General features: G+C 38.3%; 1 protein-coding gene across 1 annotated transcript; it reads right to left on the bottom strand.

Annotated features, from left to right (window-relative positions):
- Window positions 1-100: 100 nt before the first annotated feature.
- Window positions 101-18,490, bottom strand: LOC139943914 (signal recognition particle subunit SRP68-like). The gene is made up of 13 exons (XM_071940805.1): window positions 18,397-18,490; window positions 17,641-17,707; window positions 16,499-16,612; window positions 15,570-15,765; window positions 13,787-13,869; window positions 10,166-10,349; window positions 9,394-9,483; window positions 7,329-7,478; window positions 6,687-6,929; window positions 6,173-6,267; window positions 4,595-4,724; window positions 4,319-4,397; window positions 101-3,013 (listed from the first exon to the last, which is right to left on the bottom strand). The coding sequence occupies exons 1-13, from the start codon at window positions 18,482-18,484 to the stop codon at window positions 2,724-2,726; spliced, it is 1,809 nt and encodes a 602-aa protein (XP_071796906.1). The 5' UTR covers window positions 18,485-18,490; the 3' UTR covers window positions 101-2,723.
- Between the last annotated feature and the right edge of the window lie 972 nt (window positions 18,491-19,462).

Below are 19,462 nucleotides of genomic sequence, written 5' to 3'. Positions count from 1 at the left end.
AATTCAATATCTCATCTGTTTGATCAAAAGAATTTTAAAAAGAATTTGTTGTCACACTTGGTCACATTTTCCTTATCAATACATTCAAATAAAGAATATTCTTGAATTTGTTTAAACAATTCAATTCTTTGATTTCAATTTATACTACAATTAGATGGCATTACTTTCAGATGCCTCTTTCACAGAATGACATGAATCACAGATTTTACCCCAAAAGGGGGAGAAAAAAAACCTAAAATGAAATGAAAGGCAGCTTCAAATAACAATCAAAATCATTAAAACTTTCTTCTGCTTTTGATGCACACTCAGAATAAATACAATTTTAAAATGAAGCTGTTATGAGATTTAAAATTGGGCCTAAAATGTCATCTATGACAGACAGTTCAACAGCGGTCGCAACTGTTATGACAAATAAATTATACTCTAGAATTATTTGAAAGTAATAATTACAACTTGCATAGCTTCTGAAATGTCACAGGAAACAAAAGATTATTCTTAATTAATTCCAGAGAGTAGAAGCACAACACAAGTCACCTTTACAACAAACCTTAGCAGGGTTCTTTTTGATGTGTGTGCCGTCAAAGAAACATCTTCAGTTGTCTTAATTTTTATATTTTCTTTACACCAGAATTCTTCAATAATGTCTATTTCATTTCATAAACCATCCCCATTATTATGAGACAACACAAATTCAAAAAGTTCTACTGTTAAAGCCATTAGACCCTTTCGGTAAACAGTATTGTCCAAGGCCCACACTTCGTGTATCACAACTTCTATATCAAATAACAAACCTGTGAAAATTTAGGCTCAATCGGTCATCGGAGTCGGGAGAAAATAACGGGAAAACCCACCCTTGTATCCGCGCGTTTCGCCGTGTCATGACATGTGTTTAAAATAAATCCGTAATTCTCGCTATCGAGAATTGATATTGTTTTACTGTTTTCTCAAAAAGTAAAGCATTTCATGGAATAAGATTTCAAGAGAAGTCTTTCACCATTTTTTAATGTAAACTCTGTGTTAGTTATTTGTAAATCTGTGATTTTTTTTTTCTGTACCGAAAGGGTCCAATGGCTTTAAGGTGTTACCACACAATCCCAGTATGTTCTAGTATTCAAAGACCATAATACTGAGGCGTGTATTTTTGGTCTTCAGAAATAGGCAAAAGGTTTAAACTAAATTTCAATATCTAACAACTAAAACCACCTTCCACAGTTTCAATCCTTAACCACTTCAAAATCCAACTGTATGTTTTTGTTTTTTCTGTTGGACTGCACTAGTAAACTGAATATGCTTCACATGGGATCAGGCAAACCTACAACCACCATAAACAGACGATCAGTGGAGTTGAAACCAATGGTTCTTTTCAGAATCACCCCAACTCATTGAGAGATTATCATTACATGGTATTACCGCAAACCTTTCTATATTATATAGTTTGGGTGTTGAGTTTGGGTGTTGAGTAACTGAATGGTGTTGGACTAACCCCAAGAGTAAATTGATCGTGCTGTACATGGGATCAGGCATACATGTACTACCATAATCAGGGTCCAACAGTTTGGGTGTTGGGTTACTGAATGGTGATGGATTTCGGTTTCTTTTACAGTGATTGAAAATCCCTTTAGGGAGTTTGTGATAATCTGCCCTTGAACCACAAAGGACTTAATTTAATATAGTCCCTTTTGCAAAAAAATAAAATAAAATAAAAAATAAAATATATAACTTAAAAGCCAGGGCCCAATGTTAAAACCTGTTAAGCAGGAAATGGTGCTGAGCCAATTTTTTTTCCCAAGCACAAAAATAGCAGGGTACCAGTCACTAACAATATACATTACACTGTGTCTTGACCGGTAACATGTTTCTGCTGAGCAAAGTTTTCTGTTATGTGCTTTTTAAAATAGCCTCAAAGCAAACAAACTTCTCAAGCAATATGTTTTTTTGTTTGTTCATAGACGATGTGACCTCTGACGTCACTCGAAAACCATAACATGATTCAGCTAGAAAGTGTATGCTATCTTACCATAACTACGCGTCTTTTTGCCCGGCGAAACATGACGTATACAGTGTTTTTTCAACAGAGGGCGGTTTGAATGTTAACATACATGTAGGTCACATCGTCTATATAAACATCGTCATGAAACTCTGTCCAGATTTCTCCTGTTCATTGATGATATCATGAGCTAAATCTGAATTGGAGTATTTTTCTTTACAAAGCAAGGGGAACACCTCAATAACTCAAGCTAACCCAACAACTCGTTGATTGTGAGAACTCAATAACTCAAAGAACACATAACTGTGTGTTGAGTTACTCTAAACACCCTCCATGAAAAAGAAATAAATTGTCTGACTGACAGACGGTCATCATAGAGGTTTTTAACAAACAAATACATGTATGGTTTGTGCTGTAGCATTTAAATTGCATACCAATTTTTTTTCGCATTATGGTGGCAGTGCTGGTTTGCATCAACAACAGCACTCGCCAATATTTTGAAGCATTTGCCAAACAAGACCCCCAAGTTTTTTTGTCGTCTTCAATTAAGATACAAACTGTTATAGACTAAAAAGGGGAACGTAACGAAACAGTCCTTTTGATCAAAGATATTCAAAGGAAAATTCATTTGAAGTCATTCCATGTCATTTCATTGACATGCCACAAAAAAAACCCAAGGTTTCTAAGTCGAATAAAACCATACTCCAGGATGACGACTTTAAGCTCCGCCTCCTTTCTACTTCTTGCCGCCGCCCCACCACCCCTTTAAGAACCCAGTGATGCCTCCTGCTGCCGCCTTCTGCTCAAGTTTGTCGTCTAGCGATGGCAACTCCACTTGATTCAGCGCGATGTCAAAGAACAGCGGCTTGCAGGGGATGGGTTGGAAGTCTGGTGGGAAGGGTACTAGGTTGGGTTTGCTGGAGGCCACGTCGAGTCCGTCTTGGTATTTGTTCAGACGTTCGCTGACTGCTCTCTTGTCTGAGGTGACCTCCAGCTGGGCCATTCCAGAGGTCATGTCCTCTGAATCTGCCAATGGAAAGATAATAGTAATAATAAAAAGAACATTTATAACGCGCCGGTGTCAGTCAAGTTATGACGCTCAGCATATGGACAACTATCACTAAAAAAACAATATCTGAAGCCAAACTACTGTTCTGGAAGAGATGGGTTTTAAGGGCAAGTTTGAAATCACTAAGGGCAGGATAGGCTACGTATTCCTAGTGGGAGCTGATTTCAAAGGTAAGGTCCAGCATAAGAATCGGATCTATCCCCCCAAGAACTGTAGGACAAAAAACACAATGTCCACAGATTTACACTAAACTTACACAGTTCGAAGATAATGATAGTAGAAAGCTTCCCTGAAAATATTACTTGCTGAGGTGCTTTAGTTTTTGAGAAATTAGTAAAACAATGTCATGAAAATAATTTTCGGCTCAATTATCATGAGACAAAAATTATTTTAGCAAGTAAAAACTTATTTTCATGACATTGTTTTACTCATTTCTCAAAAACTACAGCACCTCAGCAACTAATATTTTAAGGTACGCTTTCTACTAACATTATCTTCAAACGGTGTAAGTTTAATGTAAATCTGTGGACATTGTGCTTTGTGATACAAAAAGTACCCAAACCCTTTAAGGGCAGAACCGTGCAAGGAATGAAACACAAGTGTTTATAAAAGAAATTAATCCTCCTTCTAATTGGCCATTTGAAACCATTCAAATCCATTCATTCCTCACACTTGCCCATAGCTTTGCACATTTTAGATAACATCAGTACCATTCAATTCAGTTCAACTATCAAATTTATAATATTTATTTCTACATTTATTTAGTTCACTATAGAATAGAGAGCGGGTAATAATAAATGGACATAATAAAACATTGAGGCAAGGTCAAGAGTGAACCCAGGCTTGTAGCGACTGGCCTTAGAAGTACAATAAATATACACAAACACAGAGCTACCAATTGGACAGACAAAAAAAACCCAGAGCAAACAAAAAAGTCCATGGTACATGTAGATGGACGAATAGATTGTATGACAAAATATGTACAGAAAATAAAATGAAAAAAACATTTAAAAAAAACGTAGAACAAAATCAGTAGGGTATGAAACTTAGAATAGTGGAAGAATAACCAAGTGAGGTTTGCGGTAACACCATGTGAATACCTCATATACATTTATAAACAGAATCAATGAATATATTTACTTTAAAGAATATATTTACTTTATAAAGAATATACAAAAAAATAGCTTATAAATCTATTGACAAGTATTTGGCACATAATTGGTATATAACTTTGAACAAAAAGTAGTTATAAAGATACCCACCTAGAATAGATAATGCATGGGCGGAGTGTTTGAGTCCATTAACTGTCTTAGTAAGTTCCTTCATCTCCGACAACTCAGCCTGGAAAGGGAGAAAAACATTTGAAGAAATCAGAACCTAAACCAATTCTTAAAGATGAACATAATTTATTGAACAACTGGATGAGATTTGACAAATTAATGTGGAAATTTCAAACAAATTACTAGAATTGTTTTTACAAAACCAGAATCAAAATGAGACTGGAGAGAAGGAAAAGAAAACCGAACACAAATGTGTACCTTTGATTTGCCTTTGACTTTTCTAAACTCCTTTGTTGTGCTATCAATGTGTTGTAGAACTCTCTCATAAAGAGCAGACGCTTCTCTCCACTTCTTCGTCGTAGTATAGGATTGAGCCAAATAAAAACACCTACATCAAACAAGAATAACAAGTAACAAGTTTAGCTCCAAGTTCAAGTGTTCCTTAAATCATTGAGTCATTAAAGTCAATGTGTGTCTTATGTGCAGGGCCCAGTTTCATAGCACTGCTTAGCGGCCGATTTTGTGCTCACTGTGTGATTTCAATTTCATAGTGCTGCTAACCGTAAGCACACGAAAAGGCACGCTAACCTTCCGGTGCTTACCGCACGGAAATAAATGACGTCACAATGCAAATCCACGGTAAACACGCAATATGGCTGCCCATCTTTTCTGCTAACCTGTGAAATACGCTAAGGCTTAAGCAAATTTTTCTGCTACAGTAAGCACGCAAATTTGCTTACCGTTAAGCAGCGCTATGAAATAGGGCCCAGGCCTCAGCGATTGCCGTGGTGCCCTCTGCTTTTGCCGTGGTGCCCTGTGCTTTTGCCTTGATGCCCTGTGCTTTTGCTGTGGTGCCATTTGCAAAGTTTCAATACAAATTTTTACATTTTCCTCACAGAAGTGCCCCTTATCAGAGGAAGATTGCTGTGCCCCTTCAAGAACAAAACTCAAGACCTGCATGTGTCATATCTGCTGCACGCCCAAGGTTTTTGCTACAAAGCTGGTACACATTGTTGAGTAAATTTACCAGAAATCACCCATTTAAACATTCTGAAGCACTTTGATATGAAAGCAACTTTTCATTCTGAGAAGACCTAAAAATGTGGGGTGTCGTGGCCGAGCGGATAAGAGCACCGAATTCAAGCTCTGGTGATTCTGTTCAGCAGAGTGTGGGTTCAAATCCCGGTCGTGACGCTTGTGTCCCTGAGCAAGACACTTCACTGTAATTGCTTCAGTCCACCCACGGGTAAATGGGTACCTGTGAGCCTTGATTGCACTACATATTTGGCGACACAGGCTGTATACTGCCCAGGGAGCTGAGATGGTTTAAGGAATGATTTAAGGCCCAGTGACGAGGGGTAATAATGTTGAAGCGCCACAAGCGTCACTGCGTGACGGACCTGAGCGATATATAAGAAGCCACTATTATTATTATTATTATTAAAGTCTTTGAAGGAACATAAGTAAAAGCCAAGTCCGAATGTTTTTATATAAATCATAAAAGAAAAACCAGCTCAATGCAACTGCCATGTGGGCTTCTGGTGACCAGTGGAGCCAGTTTGTGTCAAGTGGCAAGGCTTAGGGTGGAATCCCACTAAGGAACAGGGACCAATTTCACAGAGCTGCCTTAGCAGAAAATAGTGCTTAACAATTTTCTGCTATGCAAAATTGAGCAGAATACCAGTCGAAAAGTATGCATGTGGAATGGTAGTTTGGCTGATAACCTTATTCTGGTGAGCATAATTTTGTTGTGCTTCGCTACCTTTTTTTGCTTAAGCAGCTGTAAGAATCTGGGCCCAGAGAGGCATGGGTAATAATTAATAGGAATACACTTACCTCAAAGCTTTATACTTGAATGTCTTGGCGGTGAGTTCCTGTTGCAGGCTGTCATCGTCTTCAAGCCCAGCAAGCTGAGAGATCTCTGAATGATTCTGCAGATAAATAAATTTAAATTGGCCCCAAGTTAATTGAAAATCTGTCCAGTCAGTTTCCCTCGTGGTTTGTTGATTGAAAATTAAATCGATAACAACTACACGATGAGTTCTCAATGAGACAGAAGCAATGTGCACAAATTGTACTTCACGGAAATAAAATTGGAATTTTTTTTATAATTTCTCGAGAAAAACTGTGGCTGACGGAAATTTAGATTCTACATCGGAAACAAAGAGCAACGAGTTTCAAAAGGATCAACTTTGTTGCTTAGTAGATTCTGCACATAGTGTGCTTGGCAGAAGGGCATAACCGCTTAGACCACAGTGACCTCACTTGAACCTATACAGTCTAATATTATTTTAAGAGCTTTGTACAACGAATGACAGATAATTTCTCCGTTATGATCAGCTCAACCCACCTGAATAATACTGTCGTAAATTCTGATGAGATCCTGTGGCTTGTTGGTCTTCTTGTTGTTGGTGCCCCCGGGCGTCGTCGCGGGGACGGTCAATCCCGTCTCAGGCAGGTTCTCCTTGAGAGTCTCTGCGATCAGGATGTTACGTTCTATCGTCTTGGTGAGGCGGATGTACATGAGGTATGTGTAAAGGTACTGGGAGCTAGGGATGGGGCCGTCAGACTTCTGGGCTCGTTGCTTAACAGTCTGCCAAGGAACGCAATCAGGATAACAACTTATTTAAGTTTGAAAGCAATCAGACTAAAAACTTATTCAAGTTTGAAAGCATTAGAGGGCCTAATTTCATACAACTGTTAGCAAAAAGTACAGCAAATTTCTTTGCTAAGCACAAAATGAGTGGGCAATCAGAATACCAACTTTTTCATGTTTGAAAGCAATAGAGGGCAAAATTTCAGAAAGCTGTTGCAAAAAAGTACGGCAAATTTCTTTGCCAAGCACAAAATAAGTGAGACACTAGTTGAAACAATGTCAATTTTACAGGCTTTATGAAATTGGTCACTGTTTACAGGTTTATAACTACAATAAAAAAAACATCTTGTCATGCTGTGAGTTCTTCATGGAAAGCATCAAACTTAGTTTACTTACAGGATCTGATTTGACCTCGTCTCGTAGAATCTGCAGAGCATCTTTACATTCCATAAGTAGACTCTCATAGATCAACATCTTACTCTCTGAATCCTTAGAAGTCTTTAATTGCTTCTCGTTCTCTTCACAGCTCACAAGAAACGTCCGCACCTTCACAGAAAAAAGATTGCAAGGCAATAAGGGTTGGGTACCTACATTGATTTTCTTCCTTAACGGTTAAAGACACTGGACACTATTGGTAATTGTCAAAGACCAGTCTTCTCACTAGGTGTATCTCAACATATGCATAAAATAACCAACCTGTGAAAATTTCAGCTCAATTGGTCGTCAAAGTTGCGAGATAACTATGAAAGAAAAAATCACCCTTGTCACACAAAGTTGTGTGCTTTCAGATGCTTGATTTCGAGACCTCAAGTTCTAACTCTGAGGTCTTGAAATCAAACTTGTGGAAAATTACTTCTTTCTTGAAAACTACGTCACTTCAGAGGGAGCTGTTTCTCACAATGTTTTACACTATCAACCTCTCCCCATTACTCGTTACCAAGTAAGGTTTTATGCTAATAATTGTTTTGAGTAATTACCAATAGTGTACACTGCCTTTAAACAGAACTTATGACTTCCAGCACCATTCAACTGTTTATACTGATTCAAATCCAAAATATGAGCAAACATGTACAAAATATCAAATCAGTCCTTTTGATTTGAAAATCATAGGCATTTGCAAAAAAGCTAACCTGGAATTTTCTAGTCATACAATTTTGCAGAGCGTTAAATTTATTGACCAGGGTACTGACTGAGACTGAATACATGAGCAACTGTCATTTTCAAAAAACAAAATGTCAAGTTAAAAATAACCTTTACACAACAGACTCACAAAATGGATTAAGCCCAATTTTTCACTTGTTTGTTATTTCATACTTATGGTTGATCACACAAACCAAGAACAGTGACTGTGACTATTTGGTTAGCTCTACCGATCCCATATAACACCATCAATAAGGGGCTGATCTGAATCAATGCATCTATCAGTCAAAGAAAATATGTGACCCACTCTGTGAAAATGAGTCACATGTCGCCCAATGCAATATTAAGTTATGGACAGTTTAATGTTTTTTAAAGATCTTTAGTTGCATGGTTAACCTATAATAATAATAATAACAAGTTCTTATATAGCGCATTTCACAATAAACTGTATCAATGCGCTTTACATTAGTCCCCTGGTCATTGGGCCAATAAACATCCCTTTAATCTTTCTCAGCTCCCATTAGGGAGTATACAGCCCCGAGCTGCCGTGGCGCTCCGAAAGCTTTTCATTCACAATATCAACCTCTACCCTCGCAGGTACCCATTTATACCCCTGGGTGAAGAGAAGCAATTATAGTAAAGTATCTTGCTCAAGGACACAAGTGTCACGACCGAGATTCGAACCCACACTCCGGTGAATTAGCACCAGAACTTGAATTCGATGCTATTAACCACTCGGCCATGACACTTTTTAGAACACTTACTTTTAGACAATAAAGCTATGAATACAATAATTTTGTGATCATACTTATGTCTTATTTGTATCCTTTTGCACACAATGGTAGTTTAAAATATAATTTTACTTGTAATTTGTTTAAAAAAAAAAATGGTGTAGTGGCTAATTTCAAACGGGAGTAACTCAGCAACGCGATACACCCCAAAAGCTTAGACACATACCAAACTACTGCTGCTGATGTGTTCTTTCCAGCCATGCATATAAATCAATTCCTGAAATTGCCTACATCTGACTCATTTTCACAGAGCGGGTCACATATATACATTGAACCAAATAAATATATACTAGCAGGTCTGTATGCTTTGTTTTTTGAAAGGGCAAGGGCACCAAGGCATTATCTCCTTGGTAAAGGGCACCCTATGAGGACATTGTAAATTTCTACTGGAGATTTTCAAAGGCACCACTGCAAAAACCAGGGGGCATGGAGGCAATCGCCTTTGTTACCTTCGTGAAGTATCAGGCGTTTTTAGTGTGAAACAATTTATTAACAAATAATAAGAATCCACTGCTGTGTGGCTGTCTTACCTGCTCATTCTTGACTGCCACTAGTCTTCCTCTCCAGGTCACTTCACTCAGAGTAGCTGCCTGCTTCTCTCTCGTCTGTGCTAGAAGGTTCTAAAAAACAACAAAACAAAAAGCAAAGAACATAAAAGGTAGTCCTATGAAGACATTCGTGTTCGGTTTCTCCCATAGTTCCATTTGATGAAGTTCCATGGGGTGTCGTGGCTGAGTGGATAAGAGCACCGAACTCAAATATCTGCCCTACAAGATGGCGTCTGCGAGCGTGTGCGTGTGTGTGTGCATGCTTGTGCCGTAGAAATCAAACCAGGAACATTGCGTGCTGCGTGTTTCTTTGATGTACGCGTTTGGATGCGCATACGGTTTGACCTACAAGATGGCGACTTTCATAGCAACAAAGGGGTTATTCAATACGGTTTATACACAAGTGTCACAAATAAAACACAAATGAAAACAAAAACAAATATTAGTGTCATTGTCGAGTGGTTTGGAGCATCAAATTCAAGTTCTAAGTGTGGGTCCGAATCCATGCCATGACTCTTGTGTCCTTGAGCAAGTAATTTCACTACAATACATGGGTACCTGCGAGGGTAGAGGTTGATTACGAGTATGAAAAACCCACTAGAGCACCATGGCAACAAAAGGGCTGTATATTCCCCAGGGAGCTGGGAAAGATTAGAGAAACATTATTGGCCTACTGGTGAGGGCACGAATGTAAAGGGCATTGATTCGGTTAATGTAAAATGTGCTTTATAAGAATTGCTTTAAGCAAACTTACATCTATATTGGAAGACATCTGACTGCCAGTCTTAAGCCTCATCTCTACTAAGTCTTTGATAGCACTCTGGTCACCGATGTTATACGCACAGTAACGAATACTTGGAGTGATCTCCTCCACACGCTGTAGATACAGAATACGCTCGTCCTCGTTGAGGGCGCTTGCCAACTTCTCGTAAATATTCCTTTGAGAGAAAGGCAAGATTGGAAAAGTAACATTATATCTTTTTCACTGAAACATAACACAAATTATAGTTGATTTGGGGTTGAACAAAGAAAAATTTACCAGAGCAGGATTTGAACCTATTGCATCCGGATTAATGTGCCGGCTCTTTACCAACCGAGATACCTAGCCATGTTTGTGGTCTCCCTTTTTGTCAATATCTTTGCCAGTCAGAAGCAGTTGAATGGCTTCCGACTGGCATCCCGGAGGTCGTTGGTTCAAATCCCGCTGTAGTAAATGTTTCGTTACGCTCAACCCCACATCATTCAAACTGCATCATTCTTGTGGTTTATTATTTAAAAATGTATAGTTATTAATAAATGTTAACAATGTTCCCATGTTCTTTCACCAAGTCAGTACAGCAGTAACTGACAGGCCAAAACAACATGGTATTAATGTATGCCCAGTTGACGCCAAACCACCAAGTGAGTTAGAAACGGGGTTCAGTAACACATAGGGCAAAATATTAAAATATTATAACCAGAGTAAATCAGGCCTTCATTTCTATAAAGATTTGCCCCAGTCAGTGAAAGACTTTGAAAGTCTCAAATTTGCATAAAGTTGTCTATGACATGATTCATGCTGTTTTTTAGTCAAGTGTAAACAGGGCTTATTAAAGACCTGCTTGAACGAAAATGTAAAGTCGTGAACCATGCTGAATTCTACTTAAAATGTTTTCGATGAATAAGGTTGAAATAGGTTTCAGTTGTGTAAAAAAACAATCATTTGTATGCCCTTGTCCAGAGCTTTTCTGCGAGATTTGCGAAAAACCTTGTTACGTAATCACTCTCAAAACGTCATAAGTAGATAAAGCCGCTTTGTTGCAGCGTGGATGTATAACAAAGCAAACTCCCACAAATGACGTCAGCGGCATTGTCCTTTGACGCCCGCTCTCAACGGCAGAAGTGTTTTTAGTTTTTTCAAAAAACCTTTAGGTAGGGGCCTGACTTTTTAATCGATAATTACGAAAAGTTCAGAAGTGTACACATATCAAAATTACATTAAAATGGTGAACAAGTTCATTATAAACAAGTAAAAATACAATTTCTGTTGAAAACATTCCGCTCAGGTAGCTGTTTAACATAGTAAAAGTTGATGATGATGTACCAAGCCCGGAATTTCATTTTTGAGAGGGCGCGCCCAATTTCATTTTGAATAGGGAACTTGACAATCTTAAAGTCTTCGGGAAACGTTTGAAGGGGCACCAAGGTCAAGACCAGGGCAATAGAGGTCATGACCTCAACGGCCCCAGTCTAATTCTAGGTCTAATTTACTTCTTAAACTTTGTGCTATTTTTGATAAAATGTATTTGCATTGTAGGGTGTGGGTACTTTTTAAAGGACAAAAAAACACACAATGTTCACAGATTTACACTAAACTTACACAGTTTGAAAATAATTATGGTAGAGAGCTTCCCTTAATATATTATATGCTGAGGTGCTGTAGTTTTTGAGAAAAGAGTAAAATAATGTCATGAAAATAATTTTTGTCTCAGTGATCATGAGACGAAAATTATCTTAGCATGTTAAAACAAATTTTTATGACATTATTTTACTCGTTTCTCAAAAACTACAGCACCTCAGCAACTAATATTTTAAGTTACGCTTTCTACTATCATTATCTTCAAACGGTTTAAGTTTAATGTAAATCTGTGGACATTTTGTTTTCTGTTACAAAAAGTACCCAAATCCTTTAAAGGTAGTGGACACTATGGGTAATTGTCAAAGACTAGCCTTCACAGTTGGTGTATCTCAACATAAGCATAAAATAACAAGCCTGTAAAAATTTGAGCTCAATCAGTCATCAAACTTGCAAGATAATAATGAAAGAAAAAATACCCCTGTCACACGAAGTTGTGTGCGTTTTGATGGTTGATTTCGAGAGCTCAAGTTCTAAATCTGAGGTCTTGAGATCAAATTTGTGGAAAATTACCGTATTTTCCTGCGGATAAGACGCGTCTTATCTGACTTTTTAGACCCCAAAAACATCGATGCGTCTTATCTTTCGGTGCGCCTTGTCTGCTGACGATTGATTTTTTTTTTTATGATCACTGCGTGAAATAAAAAATACCTTCATGTCCAGTTCAAATCAACGATCTTTGTGTGAAGAATCCTTACTCAATAATGCGGTCGAACAAGACTATTCAGACACTGTGACCGTATTTTCGTTCGAACAATGCCGCAATCCCCCAGACGGTCCAATTATTCCAACAATGCTGCAACGTGTTTATTCCCCATGACCGTGCTTTCATTCCATTAATGCCGCAATGCATCTAGCTTTCGGTCCAACAGACGTCGGCAGTGTACAAACGTTTTTCTGTGTGGCCGGGTATTCGTTCCGAAAACGATTGATAGTCAATAACTTCATACAAACGTCATTCACCCAACCGCTATTGTGTGGTAAACTTTGAGGGTTTATTTTATTTTATTGCTTCAAAACTTCGGGTAGGAACGGTTGTTAAAATCATGGTTGCCCTTGCATGAAACTTGCCTGTAAAATCAACGATGTCCAAGTTCAGACTCGAAAATTTCTCAAAACGACACAGGCTATGTCTGGGCATGCTTGGGATCCGCACAGTCACGTGGGAATTTTGGCGCATTTCCAGGCAGCGCAAATGCGACGGCTTAGCGCAACCCCTCGGCGAACATCGTTCAATACGGTGCCCACATGGTCTCCAACATCTGTTGTGCAATCTCGAGATTGAGCAGCGCAATCCACTGTGTACATGTGCATATTAATGTGCATGCAGCGACATCCCGGCCGGAGGATACATTACTACACCCACACGCTACGTCCGTCTGTCGTTGCAATGTATCTGTAATCAGCAAAGATCCTCGTAGTTTGTGGGGACGTCGGATGTGTCCAGGGAGGCATTGTGTTCATGTTGCAAATAAAATTAACTTCAGACAGTGCGTGGACCATGGTTTCTGCCCGCTGATTGGGCCGAACTTTATGTTATTTACAATATACAGCGTTGGCTGATTTGATAAAGGTCGGTATACGTAGGTTCTCAAAGGCAACAAATTACGTCTTTGTGTCAATGTACCGACATCGGGTGGCGCCAGGTGTTCTTTTGTTTGCGGTTAAACGTGCGCCTTGTGCGGCGGTGCGCCTTGTCTGCTGACGTTTGAAATTTTTTTGGTCATTTTAGCGTCCTGCGCCTTGTCCGCCGAGCGTCTTATCCGCAGGAAAATACGGTACTTCTTTCTCGAAAACTATGGTACTTCAGAGGGAGCCGTTTCTCACAATGGTTTATACTATCAACCTCTCCCCATTACTCGTCACCAAGAAAGGTTTTATGCCAATACTTATTTTGAGTAATTACCAATAGTGTCCACTGCCTTTAAGGACACGTTTAAATGCTGGTGAGAAAAAGAGAAGTAATGATGATGAACTTACTGTGCAGTGCTAAACATCTTGATGCAGTCTTCCCATTGCTCCCTTTCAAAGAACAGCGTTCCTTTCATCCAGGAGCAGTAGGCCTATCAATCAAACGCACAAAAAAAAAACATTCTCTTATAGAGGGATATGACCAGGGTTCTCCTTATATACAACAGGCATACAACTGCCCATTGAAAAAAAAAAAGGGGGAAATTTTCAACGGCACAACGCAAGTGCGGAGCGAGGCAGCCTAAACGCCACGGGACATGATACCCACAATGGCACCCTAGAAAATGTTGAGGTTTATTATGCTCTTAGGTGCATTTTTAGCATGTACTAGGCTTATTTTACATGATTGTAGTTGTACACTTTTAATGCCAGGCATATATTAGGCTAAAAAAAAATCAGAGAAAAAAATCCCCACCCAAAAAAAACCACAACAATTTATTTTTTATTATTATTTTTTTTTCACTTTAACAAACCCAGAAAAAAACGCGGAATTCTGCGGAAACGCGAAAGAGTTGCATGCCTTAAACAAGCTAGCGTATCACGCCGATAAACACAAATTGCTTGCTGATACATTCAAATTGCATGCAGATATGCGCAAATTACAGTATGATAACATGATATCATATTGCCAGCTGGCATAGTGCATGTATCATTCAAAACCACAGTGGATGATATTGAATGGTCAGACAGTAGGAGGGTTGTAGATGCACTCACCACATGTATCATGTCGGGGCTGGCAAGGTACATTTTTAGTAATTTATTTCCCTTTTACAGGCCGTCTGCCAAGTCTTGTCACTTTATGTAGTTTATCTTGGATGTATTTTTTATAATATGTGTCAGAGGGTCCCCAAATGATCAGATGTGCTGGATGGGTCACCCTCGTAAAACAATTTCACAAAAATATGTGGGGGTTTTTTGTGCTTAAAATTTTCATCTTACTGAGCAATTTTTTTTTCTTGAGACTTGTTTTACTCATTTCTCAAAAACTACAGCACCTCAGCAAGTAAGGGAAGCTTTCCACCAACATAATTTCCAAACTGTATGAGTTTTAATGTAAATCTGTGGACATTGTGTTTGTGTGTCGTACAAAAAGTACCAAGACCCTTTAACCCTTTAAATATCGTTCAATAAATACAAAAAATAACAATCACAGTGGACTATTAAATAGTCACATCAGACAGTACTAGGACTATGCAATAACACTAAATACAGAGATAAGTATGTTGCCATGTTCTTTCACCAAGTCAATACAGCATTAACTGACAGGCCAAAACAACATGGTATTAATGTATGCCCAGTTGACGCCAAACCACCAAGTGAGATATAAACGGGGTTCAGTAACACATAGGGCAAAAAATAAACTGTGCATGTCTTAAATGTATTCTGGCAATTTTTAATTCTTTTATTATGCAAAATTTCGAAAATATTTTTACCCTGTCAGGGTCCAACACCCAAATCATGCGTACCAGAATAAGGTTACCAGCCAAATTACCATGTCTTGTATGTACTATCAACAACTGGTATCCTGCTCATTTCTGCTTAGCAGAAAATAATTGTTAAGCAATAATTTCTGCCGTCGATTTCACAAAGAGTTAGGACTCGTCTTATCTTGAGTTAGGACGAGTAACCTGCCTAACTTAGGATTAATCTTAAGGTCTGCATGCTACAGTGCAGGGTTGGGACTCGTCCAAAGTCATAAGATTAATCCTAAGTTAGAAAGAGTTTTGTGAAATCGACGGCTGCGCAAGCAGCTTTATAAAATTCGGACCTGAAGGTAACCCACTGTTATTACCTGAGCTTCTAGTTTGGAGCGGGCGTCACATTTCTGGCTCTGTGACAGCGTTTCCAACTCCTCAGCGTATCGCACAGCCTTGATGAGCCGAGACATCAGATGAAAACGTTTCCTCAGCTCAGTGTTGGATTCTTGTTTGAGCTGCATCATGAACGCCCAGCATCGCTCAGCGCACATCAATGGTAGATACAAAAACCTGTGGGGAGAGGAGCATATTGATACTGATTGATATGCGATTGAATTGGATTGGTTGTTGAGCACAATCATTATAGCTTAAATCAAACAGCGCATCCACAACAAGCCTCAGCTTTTAGGATGATGCCTCCATGTAAATGTGCCCAGAACTAGCTTTAAAAAGAACGTCAGATACACAAACCTTTAAGAATGGAAACTAATAAATTGGCACTGATATTGCGAGGGATTGCACTGGTATTGGATTGGTTTATGAAAAGCAGCATGAATGCCAAATTCCACTCAGCTCATATAACATTTAAAGGCAGTGGACACTATTGGTAATTACTCAAAATAATGTTTAGCATAAAACCTTTCTTGGCATAACGAGTAAAGGGGAGAGGTTGATAGTGTAAAACATTGTGAGAAACGGCTCCCTCTGAAGTAACGTAGTTTTTGAAAAAGAAGTAATTTTCCACAAATTTAATTTTGAGACCTCATATTTAGAACTTGAGGTCTCAAACTCAAGCATCAGAAAGCACACAACTTCGTGTGACAAGGGTGTTTTTTCTTTCATTATTATTTCACCACTTCGATGACTGATTGAGCTGAAATTTTCACAGGTTTGTTATTTTATGCATATATGTTGAGATACAGCAAGTGAGAAGACTGGTCTTTGACAATTACCAATAGTGTCCACTGACTTCAACTACAAACAGAACATTAATTAAGGATGTTTTGTGAAGAAATATACTCACCGAACATCTGTTATGGTTTCTTCTTTGATTTTTCTGGAAACATATTTATTTCTGTTGCCGTACACAAACTTGAGAGACTTTCGTATTCTACGAAGCCTCCTTGAACAGTAACTCCTACAGAAGACCAAAAAAAATGGCGTTTCAACCCTTCTAACTCTTCATGACAATAAGTTGATCGACATTTTAAAACCACTAACAGATTAATGATGTATTCATTCACAACATGATTTCATATTGCAGGCTGGCATAGTGTATCTTACTTTCAAAACCACAATGGATGATATTGAATGGCCAGACAGTTGGAGGACATTGCATTGACAATGAAAACAAAGAGGAGTGCATGTTCCTATGTTCTTTCACCAAGTCAATACAGCATTAACTGACAGGCCAAAACAACATGGTATTAATGTATGCCCAGTTGACGCCAAACCACCAAGTGAGTTAGAAACGGGGTTCAGTAACACATAGGGCAATATTTCATAAACTCGCAACCAGACAAAAGCAGGCAGTATGTTCTACAAAGACCAGAGTTGACATTTGCCCAACTGCTTCTGTCTGTGCAAGTTTTGATTTTAGTCAAGCAATTGGATTAGTGTAAGTATGTGATTTTGTTTCTTGTCGCTAGCCCATCATGCAGTGTCCAAACACTATTCAAGACAACAGTCTAGTCGAATTTGCTAGACACAACACTTGTACAAACAAAATATACAAAATTGTTAGACATGCATTATTTGTATTCCTGTATGAAACTATGGATTTTGTTTACACTCTGAACCACTATCAGGGGCTTTTTCCGACCTATGTTTGGGCTCCGCCTCAAGGCTCCAATGTTGTGGACAAGGCCCCTGGTAGTTTCTAGGAACCCAGATTAAATTCATCACGATAAAACAGTAATTCATCAGAATCAAACAAAACAATGCAGAAAACTTGGATTTTGATGGTGCAGGAGTGGTTTGGTCGATAATTGTTTCCGTTGTTCAATCATCTGTTCAGAATGCTTTGAACTCCTAATCCTACCTATTTAATGCGCTTTAGATTTTGTTACATTTCTATGTAGGCCCTACTGTTTAATTCTCACAATTGTTCTTTTTTTCAACAAGCAAGAGTATGGAATAACCGTATTATTGAATTGAATTGAATACCTATATCGCTGATAATCTCCATGTCTTAATCCATGTTGTTGTTGGGACTCCTTGATGATCTGCAGAACTGCACACAGTGGAGTCAAGGAGGAAATGTCAAATTACCAAATACCGAATTTAAAAAACAACGTATAAGCCTAATATACTATTAGTAATAATGGTCATTTACATTACGACTAGCTCAGACACTGTAGTAAAGCTACATAGACCCAATGGCGCTGTTTCAAAACAAAAACATACAAAACACAAAATAATGAGGTTCGTTCGCCAGCAGAACGATAGTTCTACCTGGGAGAAGGAGAACTCAGCTAGGAGCAAACGCCTGCTTCACCCACTTTTCTAAATTCGACACTTAACATTTATAACATAGAATTTACTTCATCACAATTTACATATAAAAAAATTGTATTTTACATGAATAAAAAAAAATCACACAAAAAATTATGAACTTTGGTCTTTTTTGGAAAATTGAATTTGTTAATATATGCAATTTATGGGCAAATTATAATCCAAATTATAAAATGATCAAAATCAAAAGGCAGCCATCCTTTGCTGAATTGCCAATTTGTTGTCTCTCCGCCTCTCTATTCTTGCAATTCATTCTTGCCATATGGAAACTACACATGATTGCAAAATGGCACAAAATAGCTCGGCATTAAGACCAACACTTTCGTAAATTAAACAAAAATTCATGGCACAAATAGACAATTTTAAACGCAGTGGTAAAGTTTTATATACGGTCGTTCAAAAGGATACTTTCTAAGGTGTAGGAATCGTTGCTTTCTGTCGGTTCTGGCTTCGTTTCTTCTGGCTCTTTGCCGGATATTTGCTCTCCAGACTCCATTTTGAGTGCTACACGTGGATGACCATCGAGCGACGACAGAGGGCGCTATACACTTTTTTCACGGTGGAGGCGAGCACAGGGCCCAATAAATATAGCTTGATCCTCAACAAAATTTGATCTCAGCCAGGGAACCATCAACAAAATATTAGAATGCAGTGATCTATGTCAAACAAATCTGTGATTGGTCTCCTGCTTATTTTTTGGCTTAGCAGAAAATGTATAAGCACTATTTGTAAGCTCTTTGAATAGAACAATCCCTGCTGGTAGCTAAACATTGAAAGAATTTAAATAAAGACCCTAATGTTTTGTAATAACGGGTTCCGCTTTTACGCACAACTTCTATTTCTAACAAACTTTGTGGTTTGTGGAAATAAGTTTACTTAGGTCACTTTCTGTTGATTTCATTGTCTGAAGCATTTAAAAAATGACTTTAATTGAGATTTTAACGTCGCATTTTGAACATCACAAACATTATTTTTAAAAACAAAAACAAAGCCCAAAGGGTAACTGACTGGTGAATGTTTAAATGATTTTTTTGGGGATTGAACAAAGAAAAATCTGCTTTTTGTAGCGGGATTTGAACTAAAGCGCTTTCTAACTGCTGAAAAAAAGAGGCCATTACATTGGAGCCACTGGACCCTTTCGGTAAACAGTGTTGTCCAAGGCCCACTCTTTGTGTACCACAACTTCTATCAAATAACCTGTGAAAATTAAGGCTCAATCAGTCATCGAAAACCCACCCTTGTTTTCGCACGTTTCGCCGTGTCATGACAGTGTTTCAAACAAATCTGTAATTCTCGTTAACGAGAATTTATATTGTTTTGCTGTTTTCTCAAAAAGTAAAGCATTTCATGGATTATTATTTCAAGAGAAGTCTTTCACCATTACCTTCTGTAAACCCTGTAAGTTATTTGTGAATCTCTGAACTTTTTTATTTTTGTCTGAACCGAACGGGTCCAATGGTAATACAGCGGAAGA

Source organism: Asterias amurensis, chromosome 11 (genome assembly GCF_032118995.1).
Source record: "Asterias amurensis chromosome 11, ASM3211899v1".
Lineage (NCBI taxonomy): Eukaryota > Metazoa > Echinodermata > Asteroidea > Forcipulatida > Asteriidae > Asterias > Asterias amurensis.
This window is presented reverse-complemented; position numbering and strand designations above follow the sequence as displayed.